Raw genomic sequence first — 14,328 nt, 5'->3', positions numbered from 1 at the left:
GTTAAATATTTTGCAATTCTTTAGCAGCAGTTAGGTGGACTCGCGAAACGCCGACAATGCCAAAAATCGCATATCGAAAAACACCAGGGGGGGGTGGGGTTTTGGAGGTCGGTTAACCGCCCTACAGGGGGTCTTGCGCGATCGGCCGACAGCGCGAAAGGTTCCTAACTGCTGCTCTGTTGGGGTCGTAAACGGAGGGAAAGATATTCTTTAGATATACGATGCATGAATGTAAGGAGTTCGTTAATGACTTCTGTGTGATTTGTTTAAGGCTTAAAGTTAACGTGCTTAAGCCAGAACTCTTTTGGTGTTGTGGCAAAAAAATGCAGATAGAGGAGGACACGTCAGCACAGTGTTACGAGTGTGGTAAGAATATTCGTAATGCCGTACCAAATGCTACCAGAGAACAGTATTACGCCAATGGAGGTCGTACGAAAACGCCATATAAGAGGTTGAAATACTTCCGAGATTGGATGAGTCATATCCAAGGTTTACATCCGGTATATTTAGACATGCAGAAAATCATGGACAATTTGGAAGAGCCAACCCCACAAAGTCTACGAAAGACATTGAAAAAATTAAAGCTAGGGAAATATTACAAAGCTATTCCCTATCTTTTGTCTGAAATTACCGGTAGGCGTATTCCTCATGTCCCAGATATGCAAAGGGCCGAGTGGTTATTCTGTCGGCTGGATAAGGATATTCCTTATTACCCCGACGTAATTTACGAAATATTTTACAAAATAGACCCCAACCACCCCCTATTAGAATGGATTCCGAGAAGATGAAATGTGCAGTCGAAATCCCCCTACGTTCTTTTCAAAGCAGATGTCTACTGAGCGAGTTTTCTTTGGAGCTCCTCTTTTGCCTCCTGGTAGATCTTTTTGCGAGATTCCTCGGAAAGATCTTTCACGATGGTTTTTTTATTACCCGACTTTAGCTCCCCGTATTTCTTTTCCTCCGCGAGGATCAAAGAAAACTCCGTGTCGTCTATGCGGCGGTCCCGCAGAGCCTGAGACACCAAGTCGGCGATGGTGTTAGCCTTTGCTCTTGCTAGGGCTATATGAGTGTCGTGCTTGGATATCTTACCGGACAATTGCTTCATAATGCCTGTCGTAACGGCGGAAACAATGCCGCAGACAGCTCCAACGCTTGCTAAAGGAACGCCAACGACTATTCCAGGCCCGGTAAGCGAAGTAGCAACGCCAGTGCCTGTTAACGCCACGGACATGGAGCCGGAAGTTATCGCGATTTTATGTAGTATGCTTCGGGCTCTGGCGTACTTTTTCCTGACCTCTTCGTAGTGTTTCGCTTGCCCTTCCAAGTAAGCCAGTATTAAGTTCGCTTTATTCAGACGAAAGTTCTCGGCGCTTAATTCTGTAGGACCTATGGTGGGAACATCTGGGTACAACTGAGGTGCTGAAGGTATAACATCCATTATATACTAATGTACGACGCTTTTGGGAATGACGTATTTAGGAGGAGGACGTATCCGTTTGCATACCATAGTATGCCCAAGACACCGCCACCACACCACAACACCCCTCCTCCCAAGCCGCCAAAGCCCGCACCGCCACCACCACCAAAGCCTAATTTTCCAAAGAATCTACTGGCAACAACGGAGGATTACCCGTTTTACAACAACAAAGGCGGCGCAAATAACTTTGCAAAGATGGTCACTACCCTCGGAATACCCGTGGGCCCTGCGGCTTTCGAAATAAAGATCAGAGACATCTTCAAAGAAACCGCCATGAAACATACCTCAGGAAAAGAAGCCCGTGAATGGTTATCAGGCCCCAACATGCGGTATTGGCCGCAGCAGTTGAACTTTGCTGTTTGGGCTGCCACGAAAGGATGTGGTATAGCCGCGGATATGTTCCATATTCCTTTCCTGCGATTTCACGTCGCTTTTACGATTCGTAGGATATTATTTGAATTAGGAGCGCCGCTTCCTGGCGATAAGATCTTTGACGCGATGGATAATAAATATGACAAAGTCGCATGGGAGAGATTGAAGAATGAATTCAAGCTCACCAACCCTGACTTCCGCAATAAAGAAGGTGCCGCACATGGTTTAGGAGAAACGTACACTTATGCTTCGTATGTCGGAGCCAGCATAGAAACTCCGGGCATGGGCTACCCAAGTCAATGGGAATTCTCCGACCTTGGTGGTAAAGCATCGAGGGGTACTTTAATTTACTTCATAGAAAGCAAAGAGAAATATCCATGGGCGCCTTTCTTTGCCGCGAAAGGTATTGGCCTGAAGAACCAAGCAAGGATTAACCGAAGTATTGAAGCCTTCGTCTATTGCGTCCTTGGCGCCCAAGTTAGCACCCGCAGCCCTATCGTGAGTGCCTCCGGTGCGTCACAGGAAACCCAACAAGTATTCCTCGTTCTCTTCGAAAGCGCTGTTATCGAGAATGAGATTTCTAAGTCAGTTCAAAGATATCAACTTGCGGTGCAGCAATCAAAGGTTAGACTGGATTATGCCTTGAGTCCTGGTTGTTGGTTAATGCCAAGTAATTTGGTCATCAACGCCGATTCCGTCGTGGGTTACAACAACAAACTTCAACGAGCTACTAAGGATATGAAGTTTGGGGTGAATGACGTGAACTCTGACACTCTTAGGAACATTCCCCATTTCGTGGAGAAGCCAAAGAAGGAGCACGTAGAAAAACCATCAAAGAAGGCGCATGTAGAAAAGCCACCAAAGAAACCAGTAAAGAAGGTTACCGAGGAATATGACCATAACTTACTAAAAGCCGGCTTAGCAGCTGCAAGCATTGGTCTGAGCTATTATATATGGCGATGAACAACCCCTACGTAGCTGGAGTAGATTGTGCTTATACGACTTACACAGGCGAGAAAAAATACACCCAGAGCTCTTGGGTTGATGTCACGGGGATGTCCGTGAATTTGAACTACTCGGGAAAGAAGTTAATCCTTTGTAGTATTTGCATTGGCACGAGTAGCCACGCCAACGTGGGCTTTAGGTTCCTGGATGAGAATGGCGTACTGCAGCCTATGAGAAATAAGACAAACAACAGGGAGCCTACGCATTTCTCCGTAGAGCCCAACCCCGGCAGCGCCGAAAATCTATCGGTTTGGACTTTCCACATGGTTGCTGATTGCCATGGGAAGGTAAAGCTGCAAATGAGAGTAGACGACACGGGCGTAGTAACGATAAATAGCATACATGACCAAAGAGATCGACCTTATAATCACGCTACCATTAGCACTCTTACGGTGCTTAGCCTTTAGAAGCAAATTTATTCCCTGAAATATATGAACCCGCACGCAAAGGAAGATTGGTTTCTCCATTACCTGGAGGAAAAGGAGTACGTGGGCGACAAGTGGCAAGACGCCGGATTGTGGGTGGAGGTTGGAGGCCTGGGATTGATCATGTGCACTATTTGTATTTCGGCGGGGTACTCATGCAATGCCGGTTTTAGGATCGTTGATGAGAATAACCACCCATTACCGCCATACAGGGTAAAAAGTAATACCGGACATCCAGTTCATTTTTCGTCGGAGCCCGTTCCTCCGCAAACGGAAGACATGACTCCGGTAACTTTCCATATGATAGCTAATTGCCAATATGCGAAGCTTCAAGTTCGCCCCAGCGATGTCGGCCGCATACGAATAAATGCCGCCCCGACCGTTAACCCTTCGACGGATGCTATTTGGAATCATAAGCCCATTAGCACCATGAGCGTGCTGCCGCTAGTTCCGCATTATCAAGGCGGTGCGAATACTATCTTTACTTATCCCCAGTCGAGAACGCCTCGGGCGACCGACGACGATAAGCCACCAGTAATACACAAGGATAAGATTAAGCCTTCATCTTCTTCAGGAGTACCACTCCAATAGCTACTACGAGGATCCAAATGTTATTCCCCACAAACTTCAACAGTTCTCCGCCGGCCCTAAGTGCCAAGGAAACAACCGAACCCAGCAGCCCAGGAAGGCCGGCTGCCATCTTTTTTCCCAAGTCCGTCAGCCCATTGCCTAATTTCTTTACGCCCGCGCCCGTAGCCTTAAGCGCATTAAGGATAACTCCTACTACGCTCGAAATAGCAACCGCAAATGCCAGTGGAACGCCATATTCCAAAAGGGCTCTTTTTATCTTTTCCTTGGTGGTAAGCCCCAGCTCCTTTTCCTTACCTTCTATTTGCGTTTGTAATTCCGCCAGTCTTTCCTGAAGGGTTTCTACTTCCTTTTGGGCTGCCTCCCTTTCTTCTTCAGGGCGAGTTTGATCTTCGATTATTACTCGCTGTCGATCTATTTCGTACTCCAAGTCTTCGACGGCCTGTCGAAGTTGCCGTATTTGTTCCTCCGCCACTGCCTTGTCCACCATCAATTGCCTTTCTCTGTCAACAGACTCCATTAATTCTTGTCCTAAGCGCTGTAGTTCCGTGTCTTTTCCCGCCGCTTCATTCAAAGCAGCCCTTAGCTGATTCCTTGCGTCGCTTTTTTCGTCCAACGCCTTAGAAAGTCTATTCCTAAAGTCTACGATTTCGTCGGCATGGCTCTTAGTAGTTAGTTCATTTCGTTTAATGAATTCGTCTTCCAATTCTCTTATACGTTCCTGCAATGCTTGGTTTTCCTCTTGGACGGCTTCGAAGCGACTGACGATACCGCCTTCTTTCTTGGTTACGTAGTCGAGTTGTCGCGTAAGGTCATCGATGGTTATGTTATTTTCCTGTATTTCCTTCTTAAGTGCTTCCTTTTCAGCAGTCTCGTCGCTCCCCAATTGGCTAAGTCTTTCTTGACGCTCCTCTTGCAGTCTGATTGCGGATCTGAGGGCATCTTCGCTACCCGGCAGTGAAAGGCGACTAACAAAGGCCTCCCTGGCAACTTCTGTTTCCTCTTGAGTCAAAGTGCTTAGCATCGTCAAGTTGGGCGTTCCAAGCGCATTTGTGACTCCTTTTGGAAGCTGGTTGTTAAGCAGGCTGGAATTCTTCCTTTGATACAGGTTGTGCCATTTTTCCCTACCCGATTCTCTAACTTGAACCTGCCCTTTGTCTCCTATTTGGAAGTCTAAGAGAGCCAGGTTTATGTTTGGGTATCGCTCCCTTAGGTCCTCGATGATGTTCGCTATTAAGTCCGACCGCACGCCAAGGGATTCCATTTGTAAGTATTCTGGAATGGGCGTGTGGGGGTTCTTAGACTTGAATTTATCTCTCAAAGAACGCATAGCATCGCGGGCCCTGACGCCATACTTGTTCAGCAATTTCTCAAAAAGGCCTCGGGGGTCTACATTGTCATCAGGAAGCAGGGTTTCATATTCTTCGTCATTAATATCAACTTGACCTTCTTCGGTAAGGGGATCAAAATCCGTTCCTTCTACTTCCATTATATATGATAAGCTCAAAGTTAAATCCCAACGTATTACCTAAGCAGGTTGGCGGGCTGAAAGCAGAACGCACCTTTCACCGGGTCACATTCACGCCCAGCAGCGCAAAGCCTGGAGAAACGCTGTATGTGGGCGTTCCCCGCCTAACGGATAACCTAGTATTGGTTCCTGGCACCCTGGCGTTAAGGTTTGACCTAGCAATACAACCAAGCACCAAGGACAAGCGCTATACCGTCAATAATGTGGGTAGGAACCTCGTCTCTAAGATGAGAATCAAGTTTGCCGGGGAATCCCTCTTGGATTTGAATAGGTACGACCTGTACACCACGTATAAAGATTTATGGTTGACGGCCTTTGACCGTGAGCAGAAGATAGAGCAGGGAATCGGAAGCGTTATCCTACGTCAGCTTCGCAGCGAGACTAACCCCGCGCCTACGGACTCCGGTGAAGCAACCGCAGTAGCAGACGCAACAAGGGTAGTAACTGCGTACGGTAGCAAGTACGTCATACCATTAGACTTTGAAGTAATTACGAACCATGGTGTGTATTACCCCAGGCAGCTTGCCGAACTGCAGTTTGAAGTAACCTTGGCGGACACTACGAACGTCATTGGAGGCATGGACAGCGCAATTAGCGGGGCTGTTGATCCTTATTCTATCACTAATCTAGAATTACAGTACGAGACCGTGTACAGCGAAGAGCTGGCCCGTAGCGCCGGCATGGAATACAGCTCCGGAAAGGCATTCCTTTACGACCACGTAGTGATGTATAAGACGTTCAGTTTCTTGGATAAGACGGATGAGGTTATCAACCAAAGCATTAACCTCCCCCGAAGAAGTCTCACGGGGTTAATGCTGGTGTTTGCCAAACCCTACGAAGCCGGTAAGCGCGACTCCGAGGCCTTTCACAACCCCAACATTACTAACGTCGGCGTGAATATCAACGGCGTTCCAAACAAGGTCTACTCCCAGGGAATAAAGCCCGCAGACGTCTACAGAGAGGCAAAGCGTAAGTTTGGCGACCAAATTGGCCCTGAGGAATTCTTTAAGGACAAATATGCGTTATGGATTGATATGCGCACCATTAACGACGAAGACCTACATGGTCAGGGTTTACGTCTAGTAAATACGCAGGATGGCATAACATTGGAGATCAAGCGCACCAAGAACACCAGTGCCGGCGACGGCGATAAGATAAACTGCTACGTCTTCGTCGTCTCAGACGCGCAACTGAGCGTAGAAATGAACCAACTTAAAAGTGTTGCATATTAGGGTTAAATATTCCTTAGATATACAATGCTTCGCGTATTCGAAAACAACGACACCAAACTGCAATGCATAGTGCAAGGCGAAACTTTGTACTTTAAGGGAAAAGAGGTGGCAGCTGCATTAGGATATGAAAAAACGAGAAACGCAATCAGGGAGCACGTTTCTGAGAAATACCAGAAAAGGTCGAGTGAGTTAGGAAGGGCCCTAAAACAGGGCGCTTCTATGCACCCACATTCTGTGTTCATATCTGAGCCAGGTTTGTATGAACTGATATTTAGCTCTAAGTTACCCCAAGCCGTTAAGTTTCGCGATTGGGTCTTCGAAGAAGTCCTACCCGCGCTAAGGAAAACAGGTAAGTATGAAAGGCGCTTCGACGGTCCAAACAAGTTAGTATTCAAAATAGAAGATGAGTTTGACCTGCATAAAAAGGTGGTGGACTACATCCGCAAGTTTTACCCCCAAATGCTCATAGCCCCTGGTCTAGGTGAACTGCAGGACTCGGACAGCAAACGTATAAAGTGCTGGCAGAAAGGATATCAACGCGGTCAACCCGACTTAATGATCTTGAATGCGCATACGCATTACTGTGGATTCTGCATAGAGCTAAAGACTCCAAAAGGCAATGGCAGGTTATCTGAGGATCAGCAACTGCTCTTACAGAGGTATGAAGAAAACGGCTATAAGGTGCTCGTAAGCAGCGACTACGATGTCATTTGCAGGGAGATCACTGCATATGCTGAACACCTACGAATTCCCTGCAGGTGGTGTTGTAAGGGCTTTAAAACCTCGGAGACTTTGGCAACACACTTAAAGATATTTCATAGAATATATGGACAAGGATAAATTTAACGAGTTAAAGTTTATACAAACGCACTGGAGGGATTTGCAGGTGGGGGAGATTTACGAGATAAAGAATTACGTGGTCTTTGAAGACTTGGACCGCCTGCGTTTGGTCTTAAAGAATAAAAAAAGAACATACACCCTTTGGGCGCCCGATAGGATAAGGTACGCCATCGAAGGGCAGGACGTTACCCATGTTATGAGTCATGGTAAAAAGGATGGCAGGTGGGTATTTGACGTAGTCAAGTATGAGCCCGAGAGTCCTCTGCATTCGTAATGTCTGCTAAAGTCCGCTGCTCCGCGGAGCACCAATGGGATCCTCCAAGAAATACCTTGCCGCAATGAAGGCAGGTGTATTTTTTACGCGGTGCAGGAGTGGGCGTAATGCAATCGGCTGGTAGTTCGCACGTAATACAGTCCATATATTGAAAGGGTGATTAGGAATCGCCACAAAGTAGGCTAGCATATACCTTTAAAAGGGGTTCTTATTTTTCTTAATAATAATAAATAAAAATAAGAATGGGGTTTGAGACTCTTTGCGCAAACCCCATTCTAAAAGGGTCTCAGAATGTTGAGTATAAGGTTGTTATATTGTTAAGGACGCTTATTTGTCGAGGCAGTTGAAGATATGTTCCTCTTCTCTGATGCAACCACAACGATCGCACTCCTGCCTCCAATACTCCCTTTTAGTCCACGGAACGCCTTCTGCGCGTTCGAAAGAGGGGTAAGTACGGACTATCTTCTTATGGTAATCTATGCGATTCCTTAAGTAATCCTCTTTATGCGGGCAGCGACTCATCATATCCGCACATTGGTAGCAATCCACGCCTTCTAAGTCGTAGCTCCCAAAGAGAAATCGATAGTTGACTTCATGTGTTTTCCGATGCGTCTGTAAACGTTGACGACTGCTTAGTATCTTATTACAGAAACTACACTGTCTGCTTTGTTCACAGACGCCCCTTTTCAGGTGCTCGGAGGTGTTAGGAAATTCCTTATTACAGCCCTTACAAAGCCCACAAATGCGTTTATCCTGATGTTGTCGCATCTTTTGAACGGTGCTGAATTCTTTACCACAATCCTTACAAACTTTACTAATTGGTTTCTTTGTGCAAACGCCACGACGAACGTGGTATTGTAGTCTTTGCTTGGTGCTGAACACCTTTTTACACATTGAACAGTTCATTTATACTTAAGTGTATCTTAACCACAATATAACGTATTTTTAACTTTATTGTTAACATTCTGCAGTGTCTTTTAAAACAGGTCTACGGGAGCATAAGCTGCGTTTAAAAGACACTTCATAATGTTAAAGATAAGGTTATCATATTGTTAAGTATGTCTGCATGCTGCTTTAAAAGACACCTCAGAATGTTAAGTATAAGGTTGTTACTTCTAAGAAAGAAAGATGTCTTAGAATGTTAAAGATAAGGTTGTTAAATTGTTAAGGATTATACGTATGCTGCTTTAAAAGACACTTCAGAATGTTAAAGATAAGGTTGTTAAATCGTTAAAGATATACGTATGAGTCATTTAAAAGATGTCTTAGAATGTTAAAGATAAGGTTGTTAAATTGTTAAGCATGTCTGCACGTGCTGCTTTAAAAGACACTTCAGAATGTTAAAGATAAGGTTATCATATTGTTAAAGACTATTATCTCTTCTTTTTTTTTAAGAAAAGAAATATCCTTATCCTTAGGTATATTTTCTTAAAAGAAGAAATGATAGTCTTTAACAATTTAACAACCTTATAGTTAACATTCTAAGGTGTCTTTTAAACAGCACACGCAGTATATCTTTAACAATTTAACAACCATACACTTAACATTCTAAGACATCTTTTAAAGCAGCATGCAAGACATCCTTAACAACCTTATCTTTAACATTCTAAGGTGTCTTTTAAATGACTCATACGTATAATCCTTAACAATTTAACAACCATACACTTAACATTCTAAGACAACTTTTAAAGCAGCATGCATATGTCTTTAACAATATAACAACCTTATCTTTAACATTCTAAGACATCTTTTTTTCTTAGAAGTAACATCCTTAACAATTTAACAACCTTATACTTAACATTCTGAGGTGTCTTTTAAACGACTCTACAGCGGATATCGCATAAAGTCCTTAATGCTTTCTTTCGCCCAACCGGCCATCGTCAACAAGGCACCAAACCGTTCTGCGCGCTTCAGGCTGCACATTTCATCATACAATTCCTGCACACGCTCCCGCAGCCGATCGATCTCCTCCCTTTGCATTTCTATGGTGTCTCTTTTATCTTTTGCGTCGGCGGCAATCCTTCTTACTGCTTCCACTGGGTCCATCGTATATATAATGGATCCGAACCATATTCCTTGCAATGCTCTGATAGTAGGACCCACCGGCTGCGGAAAGACCCAGTTCGTGGTAGAGCAGCTATTAGGACCCTTTAGATACCGTTTCGACTATATTGTGCTATTATGCCCCACCTACGTGAATAACCGCACCTGGGAAGGCATAGGAGTGAAAGATGACGACTTCTTTGTGGATATCTTAGACCCTAACGAGTTATCCAGCCATTTGAAGTTTTGGCACAAACAATTCCCTAAAGATACGCAGACTTTACTCATATTGGATGACATTGCCTGTGGGGATGACGTAAAAAGACGCACTTCCGAGCTCGTTAAACTCGCCTTCAGCGGTAGACATGACAATATCAGCGTTTGGTTGCTTTCCCAGCAGCTTACCAGCGTCTCTAAGCCTTTTAGGGAAAACATAGGTTCACTTGCCGTATTTTATACTCAGAGCCGGAGTGACCTGGAAACCATCTTAAGCGACTATGGGGGTGAGATATCCAAGGAACAGTTACACGAATACATGCGACATTTAAAGACGCACCAACATTCCAAAATGATCTTCTCTTTGAGGTTTCCGTATTCCATTAACATATATGGAGATTGAGCAGTTGATAGATGAAGTCCCCACGCAGCTAGATGAAAGTAACCTTAAGGAACAACTTAACATCCTTGTGTCTTCGGGGAAGTGCAAAGAAATGATAGGCAAGGAACTTACCCATGAGCAGGTTAATAAGTTGTCAGAAGAGGAAGTCAAAAAGTTCCATAAGAGGTACGAGGCTGCCCTTGCAAGTAAGACCACGGACGCCGTAGCAGACTCCGCTATCCGACTTGCCACTAAGTTGCTTGGACTTGCGCTGCCCATAGACGACGTGGAGCAACTACGGAAGGACATTAGCGAGGACTATGTCATATCCCAAGAACTCAAGATAACCTGTGGGTGGTTGTCTTTGAAGTGCGGTAAGTTAATGGCAGTCGCCTCTGTGGCTTTGCACGTAGCTCAGCATGTCGACTTGAAGGAACTTGCGGGCACCTTTGGTGCCTCTTGGAAGGACTTCAAGAAGGACAGAGAAGTCGAAAAGGTCTTCCAGGCAGCACTTACTGAGGTACCTGATCAAGTCGCCTTAAGTACTTAGTCAAGTCATTCTCAAGTACTTAGTCAAGTCGTCCTTAAGTCATTCTCAAGTACTTAGTCAAGTCGCCTCAAGTACTTAGTCAAGTCATTCTCAAGTACTTAGTCAAGTTATCCTTAAGTCATTCTCAAGTACTTAGTCAAGTTATCCTTAAGTCATTCTCAAGTACTTAGTCAAGTTATCCTTAAGTCATTCTCAAGTACTTAGTCAAGTTACTTATCAAGTCCTTCAAGTCCTTAGATATAAATGAGTGAACCAGAGTCGAAGGTAGAGCAGCCCGAGCAAAAGATTACCAAGGCTAAATCTCCAGGCAGAGTCGCTGCCGGAAAGAAGCTCGCGGAGATGAACAGGAAGAACAAAGCAAAGAAAGAGGAAAAGGTGGAAGAGAAAGAAGAGGAATCCTTTTGGAATCCCGGCTACGTCATTGGCGCGATAGGAATTGCTATAGCAGCAGGCAGCCTTTACTTACAATGGCGGGCTACGAAGCCAAGAGTAAAGTGGGAGGCCGCAACATATCGCGCACCCGTGGAGGTTAGAAAAAGTAAGATCCCTGAAATGGAGTAACCTTCTCGCTTTGTAATATAATGTCAACCAAATTAATTGACGCCGTCCAAGAAGCTGCTATCAACAACCTCCATCATCGCCGGTATTGGCTGGGTAGGTAAGAAAGTCCTAAAGGAGGACCTTACTGAGGACCCAAGTAAAAATCTGAGTAACTTTGCTAAGATGACCGCTGCCGTATGCGGGGCTATCATGCTAAGAAATTACCTACAGAAGGAAAAGTACCTGCCTAACATATAATGGTTAGCTTAGTCGCAGGTGGAGTTATTGCAGCTTTAGCATTCACTGGAGCTAATTATGGTGGTAGATATCTGGATAAATTAGTTAGCGGTGATAAAAACGCAGAATCTAACGCCGAAAGGAAGAGGCACGACTTAGCGCTGGAGAAATATCAGCGAGACGTGGAGGCTTGGAATGAAAAAAGACAAGCTTACAGGGATTGGTTGGACAAGAACTACCAAGACAAAATGCAGGCGGATAAGAACTTCGAAAACACAGACTACGCCTTCAAACTCTATGCGCAGGCGCACCCCGACTTTAGAATGAGAAAGCCTCAGTTTAAGAATTACTATCAGCCTTCTAAGAAACAAAAAGACAATGAATTGGTCTTTGTAGGAGTCGCAGGGCTGGCGGGAGGCGTAGCTTTGGCGTATCTAATATAATGATCGTCTTTTTGGAAAGCGACAAGAATGACTTTACCACTTACTTGAATCCCCCCATTAAAGCCCATAAGGTTCGGCTCATAAGTTGCTCTTTGTACAATTCTTGGTATAACCTGATTAGGGGCATAGTCACTGAGCATACAGGAGGATCTAACTATCAAGCCGTATTGCTGCCCGATGGACATTATACACCAATCACACTGGCCAAGGAATTAGCAAAACACGGTTATACTCTCACCACAGGATTGCCGCACGAAATGACCCTCAAACATAATATGTCAAATTATTCAATGACTTTTGGAAAGTCTGACCCATTGGGATCTTTATTATGTGCCTCAGGCAAGACGATTACCAACACAGCCATACCTGTGAAATGGAAAGTCGCATCCTCTTACGAAGTCTATTGCGACTTGGTTCATAGTTACAACAATGGAGAAAAGTCTTCTCTTATGTCCAAGTTTCTACCTAAGGGTAATCCATTTGACCTGGTAGAATACACTCCCATTTCTTTAAGCTATGATTTGTCTAATTTGGTAGAAAGCATAAACATCACCATTAAGGTGGACGGAAAGACGGTGGATTTTAACGGACGTAAGATCAATCTTGTCCTGGAATTCATATAATGGGCCGCGTAGAGGACAAACTCAAAAGGATTTACTATGGGCCCGAAGGCTATTGGAGAGGAGCGTCGGCTATCAAGAAACTCGCGACCGCGGCCAGGGTATCAGAAGAAACGGCTAAGAACTGGCTAAGAAAACAAACCTCTGGCAGGTTATCTTCCCGTGCCCAAGTACATCCCCAGGCCCAGCTTTACCGTAAATACCCCCAATGAAGTTCATCAGGCGGATTTGCTTTTCTTACCGCACGACAAGGTGAGAAGAAAGACCTATAGATACGCTTTGACCGTAGTTGATATCGCAAGCAGATACAAGGACGCCGAACCCATAAGCAGCAAGGATTCTGGGGAAGTCGCAGAAGCCCTAGGTAGGATTTATAAGCGCGTTTTGAAATGGCCCAAGCTGCTGCAAGTGGATGCGGGGACAGAGTTCATGGGCGTGGTTACTAAGACCCTGAAAGACCACGACACTAAAATTAGGAGAGCTGAAGCTGAGTATCACAGGGGTCAGAGCATCGTCGAAAGATTCAATAAAACCCTGGCCGAGCGTCTCTTTGGGTACCAGTATTGGAAAGAGCTGGAAGATCCCTCCAAACGCAACAGGGAATGGACTCAGAGGCTCCCCCAGGTCGTCGCGGCTTTGAAACAACGAGGCGGCCAGGGCTACGGGAATGAAACCCAAGGATGCCATAAAAACGAAACACGTGGAGCACAAGTCCTACGTCAGAAGTTCGAGGGCGGTCGGACTGAAGGAAAAAAAGCTACCCCGCAACATAGTGGTCAGATACCTCTATCAGCCGGGGGAACTCGAAGGTGGCAGTAAGAGAGCCACGGATCCTAACTGGTCTTGGAAACGTATGAGATTTCGAAGTCCGTCACCAAGGAAGGGCAACCCGTGTTGTATTACCTAGATGGCCCAAGTCGCGGATTTGTTAAGGAAGAGCTGCTCATGGTCCCCAAAGACTCAGAGTAGTGCTGCTCCACGCGCCCGATTGCACTCTAGGCATGTCAGTCTTACGTTGCCTCTGCAATGCCCGCGCTTATTATTTATACGATCCACGGAGAACTGCTGATCGTCATTTGGGTCAAACCTCCATAGTAGAGGTATGTTACACTTGGCACACCGTGCCCCTTCCTTATAGACGTCGTCCACGCATAGGTCGAACGTCATATTTTTTCTCTTCGTCGTGTCTTTTGTAGCGAAGGAGTTTCTTAGCAATGTTCTCCTTGCTATATCTTCTGGCGTTTATCGTAACGCAATTGCGGACCCCAAGCCCTCCGCAACTGTTTGGCATGCTCCACACGGCTCACAGCGGTATATATCAAATTACTCCAACATAACCGCTGGTCTATGATCCATAAGGTTTCTTTTATGGTAAGCCCTTGCGCGCTGTGGACTGTCATACAATATCCCAAACGCCAATCTGGATGGGAGGTTATTTTTTCAAACTTTCCTATAGGCACCAGACTTTAAAAATCATGAGTTAACCACCGCGTTCTCAGTTGGACGTCTGTGCCGTCACCCACAACTCTCTCTTCTGCTGCGGGTATCGTGGGCTT

General features: G+C 45.3%; 1 protein-coding gene across 1 annotated transcript in view; it reads right to left on the bottom strand.

Moving 5' to 3' along the window:
• Positions 1-14,238: 14,238 nt before the first annotated feature.
• LOC148906127 (uncharacterized) overlaps positions 14,239-14,328 on the bottom strand; it is a 1,256-nt gene continuing 1,166 nt past the window's right edge. Inside the window, exon 2 of the mRNA XM_089039400.1 lies at positions 14,239-14,325. Coding sequence (XP_088895526.1) covers positions 14,239-14,325 — 87 coding nt within the window. The remainder of the gene's footprint in view (positions 14,326-14,328) is intronic.

The sequence above is a fragment of the Actinia tenebrosa genome, unplaced genomic scaffold (assembly GCF_029948245.1).
Source record: "Actinia tenebrosa isolate PJP-AT-01 unplaced genomic scaffold, QUT_ActTen_1.0 PGA_scaffold6__47_contigs__length_16458017, whole genome shotgun sequence".
Taxonomy (NCBI): domain Eukaryota; kingdom Metazoa; phylum Cnidaria; class Anthozoa; order Actiniaria; family Actiniidae; genus Actinia; species Actinia tenebrosa.
The sequence above is the reverse complement of the archived record's forward strand: the minus strand, read 5'-3'. Positions and strand labels throughout refer to the sequence as shown.